This window comes from Cebus imitator, unplaced genomic scaffold (assembly GCF_001604975.1).
Source record: "Cebus imitator isolate Cc_AM_T3 unplaced genomic scaffold, Cebus_imitator-1.0 Scaffold31, whole genome shotgun sequence".
NCBI classification, from domain to species: Eukaryota; Metazoa; Chordata; class Mammalia; order Primates; family Cebidae; genus Cebus; species Cebus imitator.
This window is the reverse complement of record NW_016107346.1, coordinates 8,012,721-8,039,461: the sequence shown is the minus strand read 5'-3', so window position 1 is coordinate 8,039,461 and position 26,741 is coordinate 8,012,721. Positions and strand designations below refer to the sequence as shown.

At 34.7% G+C, this 26,741-nt stretch overlaps 1 protein-coding gene across 13 annotated transcripts in view; it reads right to left on the bottom strand.

The window, feature by feature from the left end:
• Positions 1–26,741, bottom strand: part of TSGA10 (testis specific 10) — a 147,209-nt gene that overhangs the window by 97,528 nt on the left and 22,940 nt on the right. For 8 of the 13 annotated variants that reach the window (XM_037736925.1, XM_017524028.2, XM_017524022.2 and 5 more), the window contains 6 exons: positions 19,772–19,837; positions 18,606–18,773; positions 18,040–18,198; positions 14,801–14,971; positions 14,642–14,719; positions 13,239–13,390 (listed from right to left, as the gene is read on the bottom strand). In XM_037736925.1, coding sequence (XP_037592853.1) covers positions 13,239–13,390; positions 14,642–14,719; positions 14,801–14,971; positions 18,040–18,198; positions 18,606–18,656 — 611 coding nt within the window. In that variant the 5' untranslated portion in view covers positions 18,657–18,773; positions 19,772–19,837. The remainder of the gene's footprint in view (positions 1–13,238; positions 13,391–14,641; positions 14,720–14,800; positions 14,972–18,039; positions 18,199–18,605; positions 18,774–19,771; positions 19,838–26,741) is intronic. The other 5 variants (XM_017524029.2, XM_017524030.1, XM_017524031.2 and 2 more) reach the window with 3 other exon arrangements.

Sequence of the window (26,741 nt, the reverse complement as noted above, 5' to 3'; positions counted from 1 at the left end):
AAAAAAAAAAAAAAAAAAAGAACTCTGACCACTACATGACACCATACACAAAACCTAACCATAACGTAAAATTACAATGCTTCTGGAGAAAGCATGAACATATATGCTAAAAGTTTTAACCAAGCCTAGTAATCAAATCCAACAAAATCAGAATCTACTATGACCACGTGGTGCTTACCCAGGAATGCCAGGTTGGTTTACAATTTGTAAATTAATCAATAATAACTCATCATATTAACAGACTGAAAAAGAAAAAAAATTATGATCACATTAACAGATGCAGTATAAGCATTTGACAAATTACACTTTGCCAAAGAACACTCAGCACATTACAAATAGAAGACAACTTTTCCAATTTCATGATAGGCATCTACGAAAAGCCTACAGCTAACATTACAAAGACGAAAGGCTGAATTGCTTTCCTTCCAAAATCAGGAACAAAACAAGGATGACTGTTCTCATTCTTCTGTTCAGCACTGTACCAGAGGTTCTATCAAGTAAATAAGGAAAGCAAAAGAAACACAAGGCATTAAGATTAGAAAAGAAGTGAAACTCTGTTCACAGATGACATAATAATCTACAGAGGAAATCTTATAAAATCTACCAAAACTGAGGCTAGATGTTCAAGACCACCCTGGGCAACATAGCAAGACTGTATCTACAAATGGCACACACAAAAAGCACTCAACATCATTAGGAATCAAGAAAATACAGATTAAAACCACACAACGATACCTCCTCACATCCAGCAAAATGGCTAAAATCAGAGACTGAAAACACTAAATGTTGCCAAGGACATGGGTGGAACAATTTAAACTCTTATACAACCTTTCTCAAGTGGGGTTCTTTGGGGAAAAAAACTAGAAAAAATTAATTCAGTGACTATTTTCTCAATTCTCTCAAGGATAGCCCAAAGCTAGTACAATTCTAGATTCCTGTGAATCTAGAAGAGATGATAATTCAATGTAGTAGTCCCTTCTTATCTGTGTTATCTGTGGTTTCTCTTTCTATGGTTTCAGTTACCCACAACAGTCAACTGAAAAGAGAGAGACCACATTCATATAATGTTTAAAATATGTGGTTATAACTGCCCTATTTTATTATTAGTTATTGCTGTTAATCTCCTACTGTACCTAATTTATAAATTAAACATTATCATAGGTATATATATTTAGGAAAAAAGACATAGTACATATAGGGTTCAGTACTATTAATATCTATGGTTTTAGGCATCCACTGTGGGTCTTAGAACATATCCCCCATTAATAAGAGGGGACTACTATATATACCAAGGTATCTTAGCAAATTACAACTCAATTCTCTCTCAGAGGCCTGATTTTAAAGGGCTACATTATAAATTGTCATTAGGACTGTAAAATCACACAATCACAGTGGAAAACTGATCATTCCTTATGAAATTAAATACATGCTTACCATGTAACCCAACAATTCTACTCTTATTCAAGAGAATAAAAACATATGTCCATAAAAAGGCATATGCAAAAATTTTACAGCAGTCTTACTCATTAATTACAGCTAAAAGTGGGTAACTGATCCAAATATCTATCAAAACAAAATATTAATAAAAACAGGTGGTTATCTACACTATGGACTACTACTTCACAATTAAAAAAAAAAAAAAAAAAGATTGTGGGTAGGAAAATGGTGGATAGGGGGCAGGAGTAATTTAAAGCTCCCACCCAGACAAACAGAGCAGTGTGTGAAGATACACACTGTGAACTTTTGCTCCAAGAACTACTGCAGGAACATACCAGGGAAGCCAAGAGAATCCACAGACCCTTTGAAGAAAAGTGATTGCTCCTGCAGGACCCGAGAGACAGCCCAAACACTTTGAGTGCCCAAAGTGTGAAAGTGGGAAAGGAGGATCATCCAATCCCAAACACACACCTTCACTGGGGAACCTGAAGGTCCAGACCACGGGAGAAGGATTTGACCTTACTTGAAGCTCATGAAAATGAATACCAAAAGAAACTGGTATAGCTATGTTAATATCACACAAAAGAGGTAAGAAAACATGAGTAAAGAAAGTCACTTAGTAAAAGAAAAATTCTAAATTTATATGCACCTAATAACATACCATCAAAATATATAATGAAAAAGTTGACAGTTCTACAAAAGAAATCTACAATCATAGCAGAAAACTTTAATACATGTCAGTAATACATATAAAATACAGTATGAATATAGAATATTTGAATAACATAGTTACAAACCTAATAAACAAAAAACACTGCTCCCAACGACTTCATAATTTCTCAAAAATGCACAGATCATTACCAGAAACTGAACATATAATAAAGGTCACCAAATGTCAGAAAAATGAAATATAACATTATGTTCTGCAAAATAATGTAAATAAACAAAATATCAGTCACAAAAAGATAATTAGAAATTGATTATAGTTTTAAACATTTAAAATCATGATAACCAATAGACCAAAGTAATCATAGTTGAAATTAGAAAAATTTTTATACAGAAAATAGTAAATATTAAAATCTTCAGAATATATCTAAAGAAGTATTTTGAGGATAATTTATGGCTTTACATGTTTCTATTAGAAAAAAATGTGTAAAAAGTAAAAATGTAAGTATTCATCTGAAGAAAATTCAGGAAAAAAGAAATCTAAAGAAAATAGAAGAAAGGAAATAATAAAATAAGAACAAGAGTTAATGAAATAATTAAAAAGAAAAAAACAATAGGATCATAACCAAAGCAAAATGTAGGTCTTTGGAAAAAACTAATGATAACCACTAATTCCAGAGTAGAAAAACAGGAAATAACCACAGACTCTATGTAAATTAAAATGTTTATAGGATATTATAAATAACACAAACATCTTTTTAAATTTAGACAAAATAATAAACGCTTACATATATATATATACTTACTGGCATAAGAAGAAAATTCTAGTTTTTTAAATTAAACAAATGAAATAAAACCTTCCCTTAAAAGATGAGATCTAAATAACTTTATTGGTAAGTTCTACAACTCCAATCTTATACAAAGCATTCCACAAAATGACAGAAGACAAAATGAATTAAAAAGAGTATTATATTGTGGGTTTACATTACCTTGATATCAAAATCTGATTCAAAAAAGCCATAAGGTAAATTATCATCCAATGTCAATTATAAAAAATAGATATAAATATACAAAGCAAAAATATTAGTTAACATAGACTAATAATAAGTAACAAGCATAATATAGCATGACCAATCTGTATTTATTCTACTCTGTAAGGTTGGTTTAGTATTACCAGTGTAAGTTCACATTTTAACAAAATAAAGGAGAAAAATAATGTAACCATTTAAATACATGAATAAAAATTATCAGATCAATTTCAACATTCATGTATGATTTTTTAATACCTGGGCAAAATAAAAATAGAAGAAAATGTTGTTGAATCTAACATTACAAAGTTGTCAAAACCACCACAAAAAATATATTTAATAGTTAATTAGAAGTAATTCACAATATAACAAGAAAAATAAAATGTATAAGAATTACAGAGGCTGAAAAAATAATATTTGCAGATAACATAATTCTATGTAAACAAATGAAAAAAAAATCTTCTGTAGATGGGTTATTAACATTAACGAAAAGTTAGCAAGACTGTTGGATACCACACCAAAATACAAAAATCAATTTTATATACCAGCCATAATTTTTAAAAACAGTTAAAATCATCTCAAAATATTGAGTACCTATGAATTTAACAAAATAAATGTAAGACCTCTCTACACACACAAAAATAGGAAACATTATTAAGAGAAACTAAAAAATATATAAATATATTGGGAGATATACAATGTTTATGGCCCAGAAGACTGAAATAACATAAATATAAATTATTTCAAAATTCATCTATTGATTCAACTCAATGCCAATTAAAATGCTTTTTTTTTTTTTTTTTGTACTCTAGGTTCATGTGCAGATCATGCAGGATAGTTGCATGGGTACATACATGGCAAGGTGGTTTGCTGCCTTCATCCCCCCCATCACCTATATCTGGTATTTCTCCCCTTGTTAACCCTCAACACCCTCCCCGTCCCTCCCCTAACCCCACCACCAACTGACCGCAGTGTGTGATGCTCCCCTCCTTGTGTCCACATGTTCTAATTGTTCAACACCCGTCTATGAGTGATAACATTCAGTGTTTTTCTGTTCTTCTGTCAGTTTGCTGAAAATGATGGTTTCCAGATTCATCCATGTCCCTATGAAGGACACAAACTCATCATTTTTTATGGCTGCAGAGTAGTCCATGGTGTGTACGTGCCACATTTTATCTAGTCTATCACTGATGGACATTTGGGTTGGTTCCAGGTCTTTGCTATTGTAAACAGTGCCACAATGAACATATATGTGCATGTGTCTTTATAACAGAACAATTTATAATTCTTTGGGTATATACCCAGTAATGGGATTGCTGGGTCAAATGGTATTTCTATTTCTAGATCCTTGAGGAATCGCCACACTATCTTCCACAATGCTTGCACTAATTTGCACTCCCACCAACAGTGTAAAAGTGTTCCTATTTCTCCACATTCTTTCCAGTATCTGTTGTCTCCAGATTTTTTAATGATCACCATTCTAACTGGTGTGAGATAGTATCTCAATGTGGTTTTGACTTGCATTTCTTTAATGACCAGTGATAATGAGCATTTTTTTCATATGTTTCTTGGCCCCATGGATGTCTTCTTTTGTAAAATGTCTGTTCACATCTTTTGCCCACTTTTGAATGGGTTTTTTTTTTTTTTCCTTGTAAATCTGTTTTAGTTCTCTGTAGATTCTGGATATTAGCCCTTTGTCAGATGGGTAGATTGCAAAAATTTTTTCCCATTCTGTTGGTTGCTGGTTCACTCTAATGATTGTTTCTTTTGCTGTACATAGCTCTAGAGATTAATTAGATCCCACTTGTCTATTTTGGCTTTTGTTGGCATTGCTTTTGGCGTTTCATCCACGAAGTCCTTGCCTATGCTTATGTCCTGAATGGTTTTGCCTAGATTTTCTTCTAGGGTTTTTATGGTGTTAGGTCATATCTTCAGATCTTTAATCCATCTGGAGTTAATTTTAGTGTAAGGTGTCAGGAAGGGGTCCAGTTTCTGCTTTCTGCACATTGCTAGCCAGGTTTCCCAACACCTTTTATTAAACAGGGAATCCTTTCCCCACTGCTTTTCTCAGGTTTGTCAAAGATCAGATGGTCGTAGATGTGTGGTGTTTCTTCTGAGGCCTCTATTCTTTTCCATTGGTCTATATCTCTGTTTTGGTACGAGTACCATGCTGTTTTGATTACTGTGGCCTTGTAGTGTAGTCTGAAGTCAGGCAGCATGATGCCTCCAGCTTTGTTCCTTTTGCTTAGGATTGTTTAGGCTATGTGGGCTCTTTTGGTTCCATATGAAGTTTGAAGCGATTTTTTCCAGTTCTGTGAAGAAGGTCATTGGTAGCTTGATGGGGATAGCACTAAATCTATAAATTACTTTGGGCAGTATGGCCATTTTCATGATGTTGATTCTTGTCAACCATAAGCATGGAATTTTTTCCATCTGTTTTTGTCCTCTCTTATTTCCTTGAGCAGTGGTTTGTAGTTCTCCTTGAAGAGGTCCTTTACATCCTTTGATATTTGTACTCCTAGGTATTTTATTCTCTTTGTAGCAATTGTGAATGGGAGTTCACTTTTGATTTGGCTGTTTGTTATTGGTGTATAGAAATGCTTGTGATTTCTGCACATTGATTTTGTATCCTGAGACTTTGCTGATGTTGCTTATCAGTTTCAGGAGATTTTGGGATGAGAAGATGGGGTCTTCTAAATATACAATCATGTCATCTGCAAATATAGACAATTTGACTTCCTCTTTTCCTAATTGAATACACTTTCTTTTTCTTGCCTGATTGCTCTGGCTAGAGCTTCCAATATTATATTGAATAGGAGTAGTGAGATAGGGCATTCTTATCTTGTGCCAGATTTCAAAGGGAATGCTTCCAGTTTTTGCCCATTCAGTATGATATTGGCTGTGGGTTTGTTGTAAATAGCTTTTATTATTTTGTGATACGTACCACCGATACTAGTTTATTCAGGGTTTTTAGCATAAAGGGCTGTTGAATTTTGTCAAAGGCCTTCTCTGCATCTATTGAGATAATCACGTGGTTTTGTCTTTGGTCCTGTTTATGTGATGGATTATGTTTATTGACTTGCATATGTTGAACCAGCCTTGCATCCCCAGGAAGAAGCCTACTTGATCATGATGAATAAGCTTTTTGATTTGCTGTTGCATTCTGTTTGCCAGTATTTTATTGAAGATTTTTGTGTCAATGTTCATCACGGCCATTGGCCTGAAGTTTTCTTTTTTAGTTGTGTGTCTGTTCAGTGTTGGTATCAGGATGATGTTGGTCTCATAAAATGAGTTTGGGAAGATTCCCTCTTTTTGTATTGTTTGGAATAGTTTCAGAAGGAATGGTACCAGCTCCTCTTTGTATGTTTGGTAGAAATAGGCTATAAACCTGTCTGGACCTGGGCCTTTTTCAGTTGGTAGGCTATTAATTGCTGCCTCAACTTCAGCCTTTGTTATTGGTCTATTCAGGGATTCAACTTCTTCCTGGTTTAGTCTTGGGAGAGTTGTTAAAGAAAAAAAAGAAGAAGAAAGAAAGGAGCAAAAAAAACCACAGCAGTCTCCCCTTAACTGCAGTTTTGCTTTCTACAGTTTCAGTTACCTGCAGTCAACCACAGTCCAAAAGTATTAAATGAGAAATTCCAGAAATAAACAATTCACAAGTTTTAAATTGTGCACCATTCTGAGTAATATAATGAAATTTTGTGCCATCCACACTGTCCCGCCTGAGACATATATGAATCATCCCTTTGTCTAATACACATCATATACACTACCTGCTCATTAATCATTTAGTAGCCATCTTGGTTGTCAGATCAATTGTCATGGTATCACAATGCTTGTGTTCAATTATCCCTTATTTTACTTAAAAATTGCTCCAAAGCACAAGAGTAGTGATGTTGGCAACTGGGAGATGCCAAAGAGAGACAGTAAAGTGTTTCCTTACGTGAAAAGCAGAGTGAAAAGTGAAACATTTTTGACTTAATAAGGAAAAAAAATAAATCATATGCTGAGGCTGCCAAGATCTATAGTAAGAATGAATCTTCTGTCCATGAAACTGTGCAGACAGAAAAAGAAACGCAAGCTAGTTTTGCTGTCACACCCCAGACTTTATCATAGGCATATATATAACGGTAAAAATACAGCATATATAGGGCTTGTTACTGTTTGCAGCTTCAGGCATCCATTGGGGCTTTGGAACATATTCCCCACAAATCAGGGGGAACTACTGTAAGGGCTGAAAACTTCCCATATCTGGGGAAACATATGAACATTGAGGTATATGAAGCTCAAAGGTCTGTAATCAGGTTCAACCCAAAGAAGACTTCTCTAAGATGCATTATAATTAAACTGTCAAAAATCAAAGAGAGAATCTTTAGAACTGCAAGAAAAAACAGTTTCCTCATATATAAGGGAAACACCATAATGGTATCATCAAATTTCTCAAGAGTTATATTCCATGTCAGCAGACAGTGAAATGATATATTCAAGTTGCTGAAAGAAAAAGAAAAAGCAGTGTCAGCCAAGAATACTTTACCCAGCAAAGCTTGTCCTTCAGAAATAAGGGAGAAATAAAGACTTTCCCCAGATAAGCAAACTCTGAAATAGTTCATCACACTAAATGAGGCTTATGAGAAATGTTAAAGAGAATTCTTTGAACTAAAACAAAATGCTAATAACGTGAAAACACATCTAAAACTCACTGGCAAAAATAAGTATATAGATAAATTCAGAATACTCTAATACTGTAATGGTGGTACAAATCACTTATAATTTGAGTAAAAATTCTTTGGTTAAAATAACAAACTAGTGTGTGTGGAAAAAAAAATTATATATATATACATATATATATCTCTACAGCTACAATAATTTGTTGATGAATACACAATATAAAAATATGGAATTCCTGGCATCAAAAAATAAAAAGGAAATTTTCAAAAAAAATATAAAAAGGTTGGGCACAGTGGCTCATGTCTGTAATCCCAGCACTTTCGGAGGCTGAAGTGGGAGGATCCCCTGTGGCCAGAAGTTTGGGACCAGCCTGGGCTATATAATGAGACCCCATCTCTGCAAAAAAAAAAAAGTTTTTAAATTAGCCAAGCATGGTGGTGTACACCTCTGGTTACAGCTACTTGGGAGGCTGACGCAAGAAAATCACTTAAGCCCAGGAGGTCAAACCCAGGAGCACTGAATATGGTGCTGTATTCACACCAGTGTACTCCAGCCTGGGTGAGAAAGTGAGACCCTGTCTCAAAAAACCCCCACAAAAACATTAAAAGTGGAAGGGGAATAATAGTGTAGTGTTATGGATTGAAGTTAAGTTGTTACCAGCTTAAAATAGACTTTTGTTAAGTATAAGATATTATAAGAAGGCCTCATGGTAATCATAAAGCAAAAACCTACAGTAGATATACAAAAGATAAAGATAAAGGAATCAAAACCTACCACTATAGAAAATCCTAAAATCACAAAGGAAGGCAGCAAGAGAAAAAGAAAGGAAAAAAGGATATATACAAAACAGCCAGGAAACAATTAACAAATGGCAATAGTAAGTCCTTACCTGTCAATAATTACCATAGTGTAAATTCTCCAATCAAAAGACATAAAGTGACTGAATGGATAAAAACAAGACCCAAAAATATGCTGCCTACAAGAGACCCACTTCACCTGTAAGGTCACACAGACTGAAAGTGAAGGGATGAGAAAAGGTATTACATGCAAATGGAAACCAAAAGAGAGCAGGCTAGGCATATCTATATCCAATAAAACAGACTTTAAATAAAAAACTGTAAAATAAGACAAAAATCAATATATAATGATAAAGGAGTCAATTCATCAAGAGAATAATTGTAAACACACATATATCCAACACTGGAGTACCTAAGTAATATAAAGCAAATATTAATAGATATGAAAGGAGAGATAGACATCTATAAACAACAGGAAACTTCGATACCCCATTTTTAACAATGGACAGATTTAAGCAGAAAATCAATAAGAAGCACTGGATTTCAACTACACCACATAGACCTAATAAACATATACAGAATACTCCATCCAACAGCAGCAGAATACACATTCTAATCAAGTACATACAGAACATTCTCCTGGAGAGATCACAGCTAGACCACAAAACAAGTCTTAGCAAATTTAAGAATACTGAAATAATATCAGGCATCATTTCTGACCATAATGGTAAGAAACTAGAAATCAGTTAACATGAGAAAAACTAGAAATTAACAATGTGTGGGAATTAAACAACATGATCTGGAAAACTCAATGGGTCAAAGTAGAAATCAAAAAGAAAACTTAAAAAATATCCTGATACTAACAGAAATGGAAACACAACACAGTAAATTTATGGGATGTAGCAAAAGCAGCCCTAAGAGGGAAGTTTATACTAATAAACATCTATATTAAAAAAGGAAAAATACTTCAAATCACCTAACTTTACACCCCAAGGAACTTGTAAAGAAGGTCAAACTAAACCTAAAGTTAGTAAAAGGAAATAACAAAAATCAGAGCAAAAATAAATGCTCTGATAGGTAACACATTAGTGAAAAGCTAAAATCTTTTCCTCTAAGATCAGGAACAAGACAAGGATGTCCACTCTAATAATTTTTATTCAATATAGTACTGGAAGTCCTAGCAAGAGCACTTAGGCAAGAAAAAGAAATAAAAGGCATCCTAATATAAAAAAAAAAAAAAGAAGTAAAATTGTCTCTGCTGGCAGGTGATATGCTCTTATACACAGACAACTCTAAAAGCTACACCAAAATATTATACAACTAAGAAACAAATTCAATAAAGTTTCAAAATACAAAATCGACACACAGAAATCAGTCACATTTCTATATAATAACAGCAAACTAGATGAAAAAGAAATTAAGAAAAAATCCCATTTATAACAGAATAAAAAAGAACAAAATACCTAGGAATTTAACCTAAAAGGTAAAAGATCTGGACACTGAAAACTATATAAACTATTGATTAAAGAAACTGAAGACACAAATAAATAGAAAGGCATCCCATTCTTTAATGAGATGAATCAGTATTGTTAAAATGTACAAACCACCCAAAGCAATCTACAAATTCAGTGTAATTTCCATTAAAATTCCAATGGAATTTTTCACAGAAATAGAAAAAAAGCATTAATTCATATGGAACCTCAAAAGATCCCATATAGCAAAAACAATCTTGGGCAAAAAGAACAAGGCTACAGACATCACCCTTCCTGATTTCAAATTTTATTAACAAAGCTAAAATAATCAAAACAGCATAGTTTTGCACCAGCACTGCATTAGTGTTTCAATAGTTACATAGTCTCACCAACACTTGGTATGTGGTATCTTTTGAATTTTAGAAAAAATGCAGCTGGAAAAGCTGGAAGAAGACGAAGAAGAAGAAAGAAGAAGAAGAAATAATAATTAGATCCTTAACTTATACCATACACACAAAAGTCCATCCCAAATGGATTAACAAATTAAATGTAAGACCTAAAACTATAAAACACCAAAAACAAAACAGAAGGAAACTCCATGACACTGATCTTGGCAATATTTTTTTTGTATATGATACCAAAAGCACAGGCAATAAAAGCAAAAATAAACAAGGAGGCCTACATTAAACTAAAAGGTTTCTGCATAGCAATGGAAAGAGCAAATGAAAAGATGACCCACAAACGGAAGAAAATATTTGCAAAATGGATTTCTGATAAGAGGTTAATATAAAAAAGATATGAAGAATTTATACAATTTAATATGAATACAAATTACCTGATTAAAAAATGGGCAAAGGACCTGAATAGACATTTTTCCAAGGAAGACATTCAAACTGCTAACAGATATATGAAAAGATATTCAACATCACTAAACACCAGGGAAATGAAAATCAAAACCACAATGAGATATCACCACATACCTTTAAGGATAGCTATTATCAAAAAGACAAAAGAGAACAAATATTAACAAGGATGTGGCAAAAAGGAAACCTTTACACAATGTTAGCAGGTATGTAAATTCGTGCGGTCATTATGGAGAACGGTAAGGAAGTTCTTCAAAAAATTAAAAATAGAACTGCCATATGATCTAGCAACCCCACTTCTGGGTATATATGCAAAAGCAATAAAATCACTATCTCAAAGAGATATCTGCACTCTCATGTTCATTGCAGCATTATTCACAACTGGCAAGATATGGAAGCAACCTGTAACTGTCAATGGATAAATGAATAAATTGTGGTATATACACAATTGAATATTATTCAGTCATAAAAATAGAGGAAATATTGCCATCTGTGACGCATGGATGAACCTGGAGGAAGTGAAATAAGCTAGACATGGAAAGACAAATACTGCATGATATCCACTTATGTGTGGAATCTAAAAAGTCAGACTCACAGAAACATAGTAGAAGGGTGGTTACTACATGTCAGGGAAAATGCGGAGAAGTTGGCAAAAGAATACAAACTTGCAGTTACAAGAGAAATAAATTCTAGAGACCTGATGTACAGTTAATAATAATGTAATGTACACTTGAAATTTTCTGAGAGAGTAGATTTTATTTTGAATATTATCACACAAAAAAAGTAACTCTGTAAAGTGATGGATATAACAATTAGCTTACTTGTAGTAATCATTTCACTATATATACATATATCAAAATATAATGTTGTACATCTTGAATACATATAATTATTATTCATCAATTCTACCTTGACAAACTAAAAAAGAACTCTAAAAAAATTAAAAACAGAATTATCACATGATCCAGCTATCCCACTGCAGGGTATTTATCCAAAAGAATTGAAATCAGGACCTAGAGGAGAGATGTGCACTCCCATGTTCACTGTAGCATTATTCATAAGAGCCACGAGATGGAAACAAATGTCTATAAACACATGAAGATATAAAGAAAATGTTATATAAATACAATGAAATATTATTCATCCTCAAGAAAGGAAGAAATTCTGTCATATGCTACAACATGGATCAACATTCGCATTATGCTAAGTGAAATAGCACAACCAGAGAAGGACAAATACTACTCAATACTCCACTTACGTCTCTTAATAGTTAAATTCAGAAACAGAAAGTAAAATGGTAGATGCCAGGGGCAGACTAGAGGGGGAAATAGGGAATGCTGTTCAAAGGATACAGAGGTTCGGTTATGTAATATAAAAAACTCCAGAGATCTACTTTACAACACTGTTCTTACACTTAACAATACCAGTTTATACACTTAAAAATTTGTTAAGAGAGGCCAGGCCCAGTGGTTCACACCCATAATCTCAGCATTAACATAAGTGTGAACTACCATTTTTCTTTTTCCTTTAAGTTCCAGGGTACAAGTGCAGGATGTGCAGGTTTGTTACATGGGTAAACATGTGCCATGGCGGTTTGCCCCACAGATCAACCTATCACCTAGGTATTAAGCTATTATTATTTTTCAGTGTTCATAGATGCAATGAAATTAAACCTTACTGAATCTGTAGAACCTCTGTTTCTGACATCAACAGATACTAAAAGCAAAACCACTAACGTAGAGGTCTTCAAAAACTCATTCTCCCAAGCTTACCACTGTAGGCTGCTTCAACTGATATCTTCGGCTATCAAATAAGTACATAAGAAAGGCTAAGTATAGTACTAAGCATTCAATTAACAGATGTTCCACCACATGCTCCTATTTCTCTGTTATGGCCTTTCATTATATTCAAAATCACCCTTTTTCTAAGCAACTGCCAAACCTGTGCTTTGTGTTTTCTTATACTGTTCATATCCCAGAATAGAATTTAAAGTTATAAAGGTAAACAAAGTCAAATATATTCCATACCTAGAAGAGCTCTGTAAAAGCTACTTCAGTTAATAGTTGAAGTTTTTTGCAAATGTAAGGTAAGATTACTAAAAGTGTGATTCCTAGTTAAGTGTAGCATTGCCAGTCGGTGACTGACCTGAGGAAAATTGTTCACTGCACGTTGAGGTTCCTACAACTGCTTTTCAATAATCCTCTCAGAAACTGAACTTAACAAATAATTTTCGTTATAAAATACACTATAAGAAGCAGAGCTATAGTTATAATAAACTGTTGGTTGTTTAAAGGTAATTTAGTTTACCTCAAAGAGTTATTCTCTGCTTTTTGTCTGCCAAGTTCACTTTCAGTATCCATTGCCTTTCTGGCTAGTGATTTCATTTCTTTTTCCACAGTGCTTATGGTTTCCTTCATCAAAGTCATATTTGACATTTGCTCCATACGTTCATCATCAAGCTATACAAGTAGAATGACAAGGTTACTGACATCACTAAAAATGCCTTAGTAATCTTCCTAAAGGGACATATTCCCTCTGTACAAATTGGTTTATAGCAAGATTGACGTGATGAGATGATCAGGTTAGACCTGACTGCTGTAGAAGGTTTTATGGATAAGGTGTTGTGAAGTGGGACCAAGAAGAAGTCACTGCAAAGCTTTTCTATAAAGCTTATCACAGTATATCAGTCTATATTTTTCAGTCTGGTTCAGTTTTACTATAGTATACATATCCTATTTGCAAAAGGATTTTTTTGCCCAAAATTAATAAATTATGTAGGATTACATAATTGTACATATCATGCAGGATTATAAAAATAAAAAATGTTTTCTCTTGTCTAGTATTTTTTTTTTTTGAAAGGGAGTCTTGCTCTCTCACCCAGGCTGGAGTGCAGTGGCGCATTCTTGTCCCACTGCAACCTCCACCTCCCAGGTTCAAGCAATTCTCCTGTCTCAGCCTCCCAGGTAGCTGGGACTACAGGAACATGCCACTATGCCCGGCTACTTTTCATATTTTTAGTAAAGACAAGGTTTCACCTTATTAGCCTGGTTTCAAACTCTTGACTTTGGGTGATCCACCTGCCCCAGCTTTCCCTAAGTGCTGGGATTACAGGCATGAGCCACCACGTCCAGTCCCTGTCTAGTGCTTTTTATTCATTATAAATATAATGAATGATTCATTTATAAATATATTCTATTTGGCAATAGAAAGTTAAATTCCCTTAATTATGTTTATATAGTGACAATATCATCAACACATATTCATAGCATATAAAATCTTTAGGAAAAATGTGATGTTTCACATTTAAACTCAGTTTAAATATATTTTGCTTATAATTTTTACTTCATCATAATTTTCTCTATCTTATCCATTCTTTAGGTAGAAAAACCCATTTTCTTTCCATCTGACAATATTATCTTTAACAAAATATGGAGATGAGAAGGTTGCTAAGATCCCTGAAAATTAATTCCTAATGATTTTTTTAAGTACATACTTTGCAACCTAACAAAAACAAAAAAAAATTTACTCACATTTTTAGAAGGAAATAAGCAAGTAAAAAAGTGACAATTTACACCATAAAATACCTTAAGTATTTTAGGACTACAAACACTATCTTAGAGAAATAAAAAAACTTCTCTGAACACAGAAAAAGGGGAAAGGGGGAAGTCATTGAGTGTTTATAGCCAGAAGAGATTTTTTTTTTTTTTTACATTATGAACTGTACACTCCAGCTCCTCTATCCTTTGTTCCAGGTGAGCCTTCTCATTAAATGCTGTCTCTTGAGCAATCTGTTTAAAAAGCAAAAATAAAATGAATTCAATATCCCTGCATTTGTGTTTCACATATGTTCACATAAAATCCTTTCCAACCTTTAGCCTTTCCCTTAGACTATCTCGTTCTGTGGTCATTCTTCGTAAATCAGTGAAGGCTACATCTCTTTCAGTCTCCACTCGCCGAAGAATAGCATGTGCTGTTGTTGATTTAGGATTTTTACAGCTTTTCATCATTTCTCGTCGAAGTCGGGCAATTTCTTCCTGTGCCTATTATTGAAATCATAGAATTTGGTTTAACAAGCTTTAGAAAACATAAATATAGCTATCTTATATCTAGGCAGTAAAAAGGCAAACCTACCTCAACATGCATGCAGCAGGATAATGGTATGACTTTTATTTTAAAATGAGTTTATACAAATAAATGAAAATGGATTTATTTAAATAGAAGTTCATGTTACAATATCTTTGCCAAAAGTTTAAACTAAAATTAATTTGCAGGAAGTCATTGCAACAGAGAATGTTTTGTATACTCTATTTATTCATTTTGTGGTATAAATTTAAATTCAGCACAATTTAGGCAGACTACTGGTTTAATGAATATTATCATAGTGTTTCAGTCTTTCTAAATATAAATGTATATGCCATTTCTATGTCTTGATTACTTTTACTCTGACAGAAAGGCCCACCAATCCTTACTGATAACCCAACATACTCTTTGAACATCTGTTCAACCATCCTTGGGTCCCAAATCTATTCCACACCTGCAGATTATTTAATATCCTAGTTTGCTGCACACGTCTCCTTATCTTCCTTCCTCTTGATTTTGATCACTGTCTATTCAGATAGTCTCTAAGCCTCAGAGGAAAATATATTACTTTTCAATTTACATAGCTAAGCCTTCACCAGAAGCCCAAGCCTCATCTCCTAAAATGTCTTCTACGATCTCCCTGACTCAATTATAATTATTTCTTCTCATCTTGAATAGTACCCTCTTCACTGGCACTTTCTCCCCTGCCTTCTGTCATGTACAGGGCTCCCTTATCTTGAAAACCTGTCACTTGACCTGCTGACCCATTTACCATCCTATGCCTCTTCTTCCTTTGACACATTAAAAAAGTCCCATGGTAACTATTGCCAGTAGTTCTTTACCATCTACTCTATCATCCCAGAATAACCTGGCTCACACCCTCCCACCCTCTGTGGAATTTCAACTAAAGTCCTAACCAGATATAATGGCCTTTTTTCAGTTCCTGTTCTCCTTGAGATTTCAGTGGTATCTATTGCTATTTACAACATCCTTCTTCTTGAGATTCCTTCCTCCCTTATAACACTGTTCCTCCCTAGCTCTCTGTCATCTTTGTCTCTTTCAAAGGTTCCCTCTGCCTCTTGAATATTATATATTGACTTTTCTCCTCTTCTATGTACAGCTTTCTCATTCAGAGACTTCATTCACTCTGAATGCTCGAAACTCACCTCTAAGCAGATGACTTCCAAAGCTACCTATTTAACTCTTGCCTCTCTCTACTCCAGTCCCACATTTCTTACTGCCTGATGGCAATTATCACTTGAATGTGCTACCATCATCTTACTCTTTCTGTCTGAAAACAAACTCACATCTCCTCCTTCAAACCACCAATGACTCTCCTATTTCTTCTTTTATTATCACAATGCTGAGTCATTCAAGACAGAATTTTAGTCATTGCCATTCAATCCTCCTTCTTCCTAAAATCAAATCATGTCAAATCTTCCTTCACAGTGTCTTTTGCATCTGTCCCTGTATTTATTTCCATTGAAAGCACCCTTGCTTAGTTCCTTAATGCCTTATATGTACACTACTGTAACAGCCTTCTAAGGAGGAGTCCATGGTCTCACTCTCCTCCAATTCTCTCAAAGGAGAAATTGTTATATAAAAAGATAATATAGAAAGATTATGTGAGAAATAAAAAATTGTCACAAGGTTAAAATTGTAAAAATGCTACTTTGGTCATATTTTGCCTTCAAAAAAAAAAAAAAAAAGATTGCTGCTTATAAAGCAAAATATAAACTCCATATAAGGCCCACAGAACAGGCTCTACCATTTATCCAGAAGTCGGCAAACTATGTATAACTCACAGGCCATCTCTAACCTGCCTCCTGACTTCGTAGGTTTATAAGTGGAGAAATATTTTCACATTTTTAAATGGCTGGGGAAAATATCAAAAGAATATTTTATAACAAGTAAAAATAATGTGAAATTCAAATTTCAGTACCCATAAGGTTTTACTGTAATACAGTCAAAGTTATTCATTCATGTATTATCCAAAGCTGCTTTCACCCTACAACAATCGCACTGAATAGTCACAACAGAGACCACACGGCCAGCAAAGCTGAAGATATTTTTTGTCTGGATGTTACAGCAAAAGTATATTGATTCCTGCTCTAGTGCAATCTACCTTTCAAGTCTTAGCTCTCTCCTACTCCATTGACACATACCCTCTATTCTAGTCTTATACCAATTTATTTATCTGCTGATTTTCCTGCCTTTATCCTTTGCCTCATACCATTCCTTTAGTCTGGAATGTTCCTTTTAGCCCCTTTTAGGATAACAAAAACTTCATTGGTTTTTCAGGGCTCAAACATCATATCTTCTAACAAAGATTTCCTTGATCACCATATCTAAAAATGCCCGCTTCTTTTATTTCTTACAATATATTCTAGACCACTTTAGTAATAAAAATCAATAAATACAATATACTTTATCTTCCCAACTAGACTGTAAATTTATAGAAAAACATGATCAGCATCTTATCATTTTTCTATTCCTTAGAGTAGTAAGCCTAGAACCCTGTTATATAGTAGCTATAATTCGTTAAAAACTTGTGATACTTTTAAAAGAAGTTATATGGGTGATTTATATGATTTAATACTTGTTAGGTAAAGAAGCTATTTGATTAATAAAACCTATAAAATTTTAAGCTAGAAAGCAGAGATAAACTACACACTTATTTAATTCTCGAAAATTAAGTTCCCAAAGTGATAAGGTGGTGTGAGTTTTTGAACTCAACACACTCTATCATGTAATGCTTTCTCCATAACTTATTCCAAAAATAAGACTATTCTTATGCATGTGTGTGATCTTTTTTTGGTTATGGAGACAACAAATGTGTGTACTCACATACCTCCTGTGTTGGAAATGTATTACATTTCATTAAGAATATCTTAAAAACATATGTAATTCCCAAATGTTAGACTAATTTGATTGCCAGGTTTAAGCACTCTCATAGATCTCAAAGAAGAATTACATAGCTCTAGAATTCAATGTTATTACTTACATAATTTGTTTATTATAAGTTTACCTGTTCATAAAGAAGGAAGGTCTTGTCTCTCTCAGATGTAAGAACCTTGACATTACCCTGAATTTCTGCCAAATGGCGCTCATATTTTTCCAGCATGCATTTAAGTTCTTCACGATCTCTTGTTGTTGTCTTCAAAAGTTCTACATCACAGTTTGCACCCTACAATTATGTAAGGAATTTGAAATTCTTCTGTGATATATAGTACTGATAGAAAGGTGCTCATATAGAAAGGTGCACTGATAGAAAGGTGCACTGGTGGCAATGCACAATTTCTACTTAAGAAAACAAGACTATATAATGAAGGGAAATTATAAAAAATAAGCTTAAAAACCACATCTTTTTAAAACAGTTTCATTCCAAATTTGTCTGATTACCTCCCAAGCACTACTTATGCTGAGGATAAAGTAGTCTACTGTGCCATCAAAGAGATCTCTGTCCCTCAACCCCTTTGATATAGCAATTCACACCAAATCAAAATGAATTATTTCCAGATTAGGTAAAACAAAGAATAAAAGCTAGTGTCTGAGCAACAAACTCCAAAATATTTGTAAGTTTCTAAAACCTACCCGGGCAGTTGGTGACAGGCGTCTTGGACTTTTAGACCTACTTCTCATCATCTTTCTTAAATTTTGAGCTTCACTCTTATAGTAATCTCTGTCGGCTTCCAAAGTCTTGACAAAGGAATCAAGTCTAGAAGGAGATTTATTTTGTGCTTTTTCAGTCTCTAAAATTATCTTGCCAAGGAGGAAAAAATTAGGCCATTATTTCAAGATAAACTATAGCATCATTTTCTTTGTAAAATTGAAAACAAACAGGATCCTTAAAAACATTTAATTTGGTATTTTTAAAATAGAACATTAAAAGAATTATATATCCATAATTTTTAAAAAGCACTTAAGATATCTTTCTTTTCCAGCATTTCTGAATATGCTATATTTTAACTAAATGCACCCACCCTTAAATTTGCTCAATAATTTTGGACAAAAAAATGGTAAAGATATTTTAGAGAGGCCAGAAATGTCCACAGACCTAGCAAACATCCTATAACTGGAATGGATTTGCTTTAGAAAAACATATGCTATTATTAAAGCATCTGTTATAACATCAAAGTTTTGTCTAATATTGTTCGATGAATGAATAAATTAACTGAATGCTTGATATTCCATATTTGTAAGCATTCCTATGAATTTCCATTCACTTTAACATATTTAGAAACACTTCTTGGACAACATTTACTTAACAATACTTTATTGGGAGAAAATTATAGATATACTTACAGACAGAGAGTTTTAAATATTTTAAATAACATTAAAATGTTTAAACAGAGCACTTTCCATTTCACATTGTTAGATAAATAAAACATTATCTGGAATTATGTAACAAAATGTATAGCTTAAAAATATTTATTACTAAGGGGGATAAAAGTTAATGTGTAAACAAATATACTTTATATTTAAAGAATTATTCAGTCATCATTTTAAATCAATTAACAGATACGGACATTAATAAAGCCAACCAAAAGTTGTTTTCTGCCTCTAGGAAAAAAAAAGAATAGTGATTAAAGAAGCAAAAAGTCACTCTTACAGATGGGGGTTCCCCTGTGTCCCTAGCAGCTGGTGCAGATTTTAGAAAACAAACATATTTTGTTGCACACAAAAAGATACAATTTTTTATACTTTACTGATCAAATAAAAATAATTCCTCAAGATATATTTATGAAAAATGTACTTACAGATTTAAGTCTTTTTATTGTATCTTCCAATACTATAATATTATTTTGCTGGCAAATGAGTTCAATCTGAAGAAAAAGTAAAAAAAAAAAAGTATTTAAAGATGCTTAAACTAATTGGGGAAAGAACATTTAAAAAAAAAGAAACCATTCAAAATAAAAACATGAAGACAATGAATATTTTAAAGAAGAAATAACCTATCTCTTTTGTTTAGCTACCTTCAATGGTAAAAGATAAAATATGATTTACCCAGGATGAAATAATAGCAATTCCCTTAAATTACTCAAAGTTTTGTATAAAATGTTAATTGATAATGTTTTACCAAATTATTCCCCATAAACTGGAACAAAATATTAATACTAATTATAATTCTGAAAATAATAGGAAGCAATAAAAGAATGACTAGAATAAAATAAGTTGACCCAAATTATCCCATTCAGAAGATTGCTTCCTCTTCTGAACTCATTTAATAGCTTAGTTCAATTTAGGCCACAAAATACTTTTTGTATCAACTTATGACACTGAACATACAAAGTTTTATAGGATAGCTACCTATAGTCATATATTTAGCATATGACTACATTATATGTTCTATAGGACAATGATTAAGTTTTTATTCAAAGCAGTAAATTTCTTTGCCAATAGCATATTCACTTAATATATTTTGCAATTCATCAACCTTTCCCTCACTATTCTAAATTTCATCCTGATCTTGCCTACATTTTAAATTTGAATTTTCTGGAATTATTATACTTCATTTGTTCTTTAGACCAAAGCTCTCTTGCACAATTTTTCTGGCAGTCATATTTAAAGTTAATGAAATATTAAGGGGTGCTATTATTTGGAACATTTTTCTCATAAGTAAAATACTTAGGAATAGAATATAACTTATGTGCAGTTTGGATAACTTTATAGTTTTGAATAGACAATTTTCAATGTTTTAATATGTACTGCTAAGTAGACACTAAAAAGACATGGTTCTACTTTGAATGTGTTAAGATTTCCACATTAAGTATAAAAATTCACTGTGCAAAACAGAATATCTAGTATGACACATTCTTATACAAAATAAATTTATACACAGACAACCTACATATAAACATAACCAATAATACATAAACTGAAGATTATGTCTAGGTATAACAAGGTATCATTAGGATAGATGTTATTTTCTTCATTTACTTTTCTATAGGGACTAAAATTTTACATAATAAACATGTATTAATTTTACAAAGATAAAAAAAATGTTGATTCCACTCTGAAAAACAAAATAACTGGCCCAAATGAAAAACTGCTAACCCAGTGTTTTCATTTACTTAACAATTAATAAATGCCTACTACATGCCTGGCATTGTGTTATGTGCTGGGTAAAGCAATGAATAAAACAGACAAAAATCTCTGCCCTCATGGAGTTTACATTCTAGCTAAAATAAATAAATAATAATAATAATAATGATAGTCTAAATATATGATAGTGATTGCACCCCTCAAACAATAATATAACAAGCACTCATGTTCTAGGCACTTGAGGTAAGTAAACAAAATAGACAAAGATTTCTGCCTTTGAGGAATCTTACATTCCAGCTAGAATAAACAATAATAAACCTAACAAATAAACTATACAGAATGCTAGAAAAAGAAGAGCAGAGTTAAGGATACTGGGAATATTTATGTAGGAACAGGTTGGTATTTTACATAGGGTGGTCAAGAAGTCCTCATTGAAAGGTGACCTTTGACCAAAAACTTCAGAGGAAAGGAAGTCAAACATGAAAATTTGGGAGACCACCACTGCAGGCAAAAGTTACAGCTATAACAAAGGTCCTATGGCAAAAGAATGTCTGGTAGGTTCTATGTATGGAGACTGGCATGGCTGGAACATAGTGAGGAAAGAAGAAAGGAACAGCAAAGTGCTACAGAGAAAATAAAGCAAGGGAGAAAGATACGGAGTGTGTGCAGAAAATGGGGGGGATGGGAGTGGGGGACAAAAAAAGACTTTACACAATGTCTTCCACACAGCAGGCTCTGAAATATTTTTTATTGAATCACATAAAAAAGTAACAATAATAAGGACTATCAGAGATTCAGTCCAATGATATAGCCCCTATGTCAATTAAAAATATAAATTGTATGAAGAAACTAATAATGGTAAAATTGTAATTCTGCTTCACATTTCAAAATATCACGTTCAATTATCTGGTAAACACCATAGTAATGCATGAATGACAACTCAAGATGAGAGAATAAACAGAGGCATATAGTTGAGGTTGTTTTAATGTATGTCCTTTAATGTATGTTTTAATGTATGTTGTTTTAATATTAGAAATTCTAATATTCCTTCCTTCAAAAGCTGGAGCTTAATTTCCCTCCCCTAGAGTGTGGATTACACTTATTGACTCACTTTTAAAGATGAGAAATTGCAGGAACTGACGAGATATAACTTTTGAGACTGGGTCATACTAAGCATTGCAGATCCTCCTTATTATCTCTTGGATTGTTGGCTGGGAGAGAGGGGAAGGTGGAGGGAGAACAAGCTTCCACAAAGAATACATGGAGCAACCCTAGAGAGAGGTCTACCTGGCAAGGAACAGGCCTGCTTCCAATAGCCAAAAACCATCTCACTGAGCCATCTCAGAAGTAAATCCTCCAGTAGCAGTCAAGCCATGCTGTGGCCATTATCTTTTTTGTTTTCTGAAACTGAGTCTCACTTTGTCACCCAGGCTGGAGTACAGTGGTGTGATCTCTGCTCACTGCAACCTCTGCCTCCCGGGATAAAGCAATTATCCTGCCTCAGCCTCCCAGATAGCTGGGATTACAGGTGCCCTCCACCATGCCTGGCTAATTTTTTGTATTTTTAGTAGAGACAGGGTTTCATCATATTGGCCAGGCTGGTCTTGAACTCCTGACCTGAAGTGATCTGCCCACCTCAGTCTTCCAAAGTACTGGAATTACAGGAGTAAGCTACCAGCCCTAGCCATTATCTTGATTACAATTTCCTGAGAAATAGTGAACCAGAACAACCCAGCTAGGCCACTCTTGAATTCCCAACCCAAGAGCCTGTGAGATATCAATATTTGTTGTTTGAAGCCATTAAGGTTTTGAAGTAATTTATTACATAGCAACAGCCAATAGTTAATAATGAAAACATTTTAATGAAGTAAATGATGGAAGTTACTGTTGACCTTTAAAAATAAGACTAAAAGTAAATAACTCCCAGTGAATACATTTAATACTATCTTAATTCCAGACAAACTAACAGTACCTTTAGCCTCAGACTCTACCTCTGCATATCTAGAGTATAATCTCAAACACTAAAAATCCATTCTTTTCTCCGCAACCAAATTAGAAATCACATTTCAAGTGCTACCCCACAAATAGGCAAGGAATCTCTCCCCCATAAATATAAACCTAAAATGCATTCTTAGGATGATGACAACACTCATTGGAGTTCATATCCCCAGTGTTGGTTATGCATCTTTCTATTCTATTCCCTATTCTACTCTGGGACATTCACTGAGGAAATCACTGGTGATTTCCTCATTTCAGGGCATTCTACCATCCTAAAGGCCTTATTTCCATTTTGTTCTCTCTTTATTGTTTCCCATGTTTTCCCTGTGTCAGCAATGGTATCTCCACTCCAAGACTGCTGCTTACTGCTTTTTTACCCAATAGCTTTCCAATCCTCAAAAACACCCAACATTCCAAATTATTTATGGATATCTATTTCTAAATACTCTGCTAAGCTGGGAAAAATTCCATCTGTAAATTTAATACAGTTTTAGGTAAATCCTAGCTCTTATATTTTAGATGTTTTCCATTCCCCAAATTCTCCCTTTTGATAGAAGAGAATTCACCCTGACATAGTACTTACTCTCTCTAGAAGATAAACCCTAACAACCTTTAAAAGTGATGACTTCTAAACAAGGCTTGGTTTCCCTCAGTCTGGAAAGGAATGCAGGTAATTTTTAATTTGAAGACAAAAACAAGGAAGACATAAAATTCTTCAATTTTGATAATTTTTTTTTTTTTGAGAGAGTCTCACTCTTTAACCCAGGCTGGAGTGTGACACGATCTTGGCTCACTGCAACCTCTGCCTCTTTATTCTTGTGTCTCAGCCTCCCAAGTAGTTGGCTTACAGGTGTATGACACTACGCCCGGCTATTTTTTTGTATTTTAGTAGAGATTGGGTTTTGTCATGTTCACTAGGCTGGTCTTGAACTCCTGACCTCAAGCGATTCACCTGCCTGGGCCTGCCAAAGTGCTGGGATTATAGGCATAAGCCATCATGCCTTGCCCAATTTTGATAATTTTTATAATTAAGACAGATTGAGCTCAGTTTATGATTAAAATGCAAATGAAGGATAATTATTCTTAAAAAAAAAAAATACATTCTACCTGAAGTAGCACTAAAAAAATAAGTTAAAAAAACTTTTAAATAAGTTAACAATACAAAGGTGTATTGAAAAATGTTTAAAATATTCAAGCTACTTTTCAATATCCTTCAAATACTTTAATAGCATCCATTTGAAGATAAATAATTCAAAAGTTAAAACCAAACCATTCTTATCTAGCATTTCAGTTAGTTCTAAGGACCTGTTTCAGACAACATAGTTAGAGAAGACTGTATCCTTAAAGTAATAAACTCATGTATTTAAGTACTGCATTACTATGGCCAGGCATGGTGGCTCACGCCTGTAATCTCAGCACTCTGGGAGGCCAAGACCAGCTGATCACTTCAGGTCAGGAGTCCAAGGCCTGCCTGGACAACATGGTGAAACCCTGTCTCTACTAAAAATATGAAAATTAGCTGGGCATGGTGGCGGGTGCCTGTAATACCAGCTACTCATGAGACTGAGGCAGGAAATCACTTCAGGAGGTAGAGGTTGCAGTGAGCTGAGATCGTGCCACTGCACTCCAGCCTGGGTAACAGAGGGAAACTCTGTCTCAACAACAACAAAAAAAGTTGCATTATTTGACTTTCCACTGATTTGAATTTATCCTTTAAGAGTCTAAATGAGAGGTTACTGAATAAAAATACATACACTCCTAGAGTTCATCAATTGGACTCAAATTTCAAATTACTCTAACAATGCCTTCAGTAACATTCTCATTCTGATCATTTATTGCATCGTTTTATTACATGTTACAGGAATCTTGTTACATTAAAAGAATATTAAAGAAATAACATGTAGGCTGTGCAAGGTGGCTCACACCTGTAATCCCAGCACTTTGGAGGCCAAGGCAGGTAGATCACAAGGTCAAGAGATGGAGACCATCCTGGCCAACATGATAAAACCCTGTCTCTACTAAAAATACAAAAAATAGGACTTCCGTCAAGATGGCTGAATAAGAACAGCTCCAGAGCACAGTTCCCAGTGAGAGCGATATAGAAGGCAAGTGATTTCCACATTTCCAACTGAGATACCAGGTTCATCTCAATGGGACTGGTTGGACAGTGGGTGTAGCCCAAGGAGGGCAAACCGAGGCAAGGTGGGGCGCTGCCTCACCCGGGAAGTGCAGCAGGCTGGAGGGCCCTCCCTCCTACCCAATGGAGGCCATCAGGGACATTTCTGGTCACTCCAGAGCTCTGGTTCAGATGCTGTACTTCTCCCGCACCTTTGCAGTCCACAGACCAGGAGATCCCCACATACCAACAGGCACCGTGGGTTTCCAGGGCAAATCTGGGCGGCCAATTCAGCCAGTGCTGTGAGTTCCCAGCACAAATCTGAGCAGCAGTTTTGACTGGCACCTAGAGTGCCTGCAAGACAAAATTGCCCATACCTCTAAGAGAAAGTGGGCTGAAGGCGGGGTGCCAGGAGATGTGGTCCCGTGGGTCCCACCCCCACGGAGACCAGCAAACTGAAACCCACTGGCTTGAAATTTTCGCAGCCAGCATAGCAGTTTGAGCTGGACCCTGGACGGTATAGCTCAGTGTGGGGAGGGGTGTCTGCCATTACTGAGGCAGCTCTAACCTTACCTGTGTAAACAAAAGCACAAAGAAGTTTACACAGCAGCTGAGGGGAGCCCACAGCAACTCAACAACACCTCTGCAGGCAGACTGTGACTAGACTCCGTCCTTGCTGGAGAGGGAATCTCTGAAAAAGGCAGCAGCCCATCAGGGACTTAAAAATAAAGCCACAGCTTCCTGGAACAGAGCACCTGGGAAAAGGAGTCGTTTTGAGTTCTGCTGCAACACACTTAAACTTCCCTGCCCAGTAGCTCTGAAGGGAGAAACGGAGCTCCCAGCACAACACTTGAGCTCTAACAAGGGACAGACTGCCTCCTCAAGAGGCTCCCTGATGTCTGTATATCCAAAGAGTCACCCCATACAGGAGAGCTCTGGCTGAAACCTGGCAGGTAACTCTTCTGGGATGAAGCTACCACAGGAAGGAAAAGGCAGCAATCCTTGCTGTTCTGCAGCCCCCGCAGGTGATTCCCAGGCAAGCAGGGTCTGGAGTGGAACTCCAGCAGTCCTGCAGCAGAGAGGCCTGTTAGAAAAAAAAAAAAAAAAAAAAAAAAAAGAAAGAAAGAAATAGTCTCAACATCAACAAAAACGAAGTCCACTCAGAGACCCCATCCAAAAATCATCAACTTCAAAGATCAAAGGTCGATAAATCCACGAAGACGGAAAGAAACCAGCACAATAAGGATGAAAACACCAAAAATCAGACTGTCTCTCCTCCTTCCAAGGGATCACAACTCCTCACCAGCAAGGGAACAAAACTGGATGGCCAATGAGTTTGACAAATTGACAGAAGCAGGCTTCAGAAGGTGGGTAATAACAAACTTCTCTGAGCTAAAGGAACATGTTCTAACCCAATACCAAGAAATCTAAGAACCTTGAAAAAAGGTTAAATGAAATGCTAACTAGAATAACCAGCTTAGAGAGCAACATAAATGAATGATGAAGCTGAAAAAAGCAGCACAAGAACTTTGTGAGGCATACACAAGTTTCAATAGCCAAATCAGTCAAGC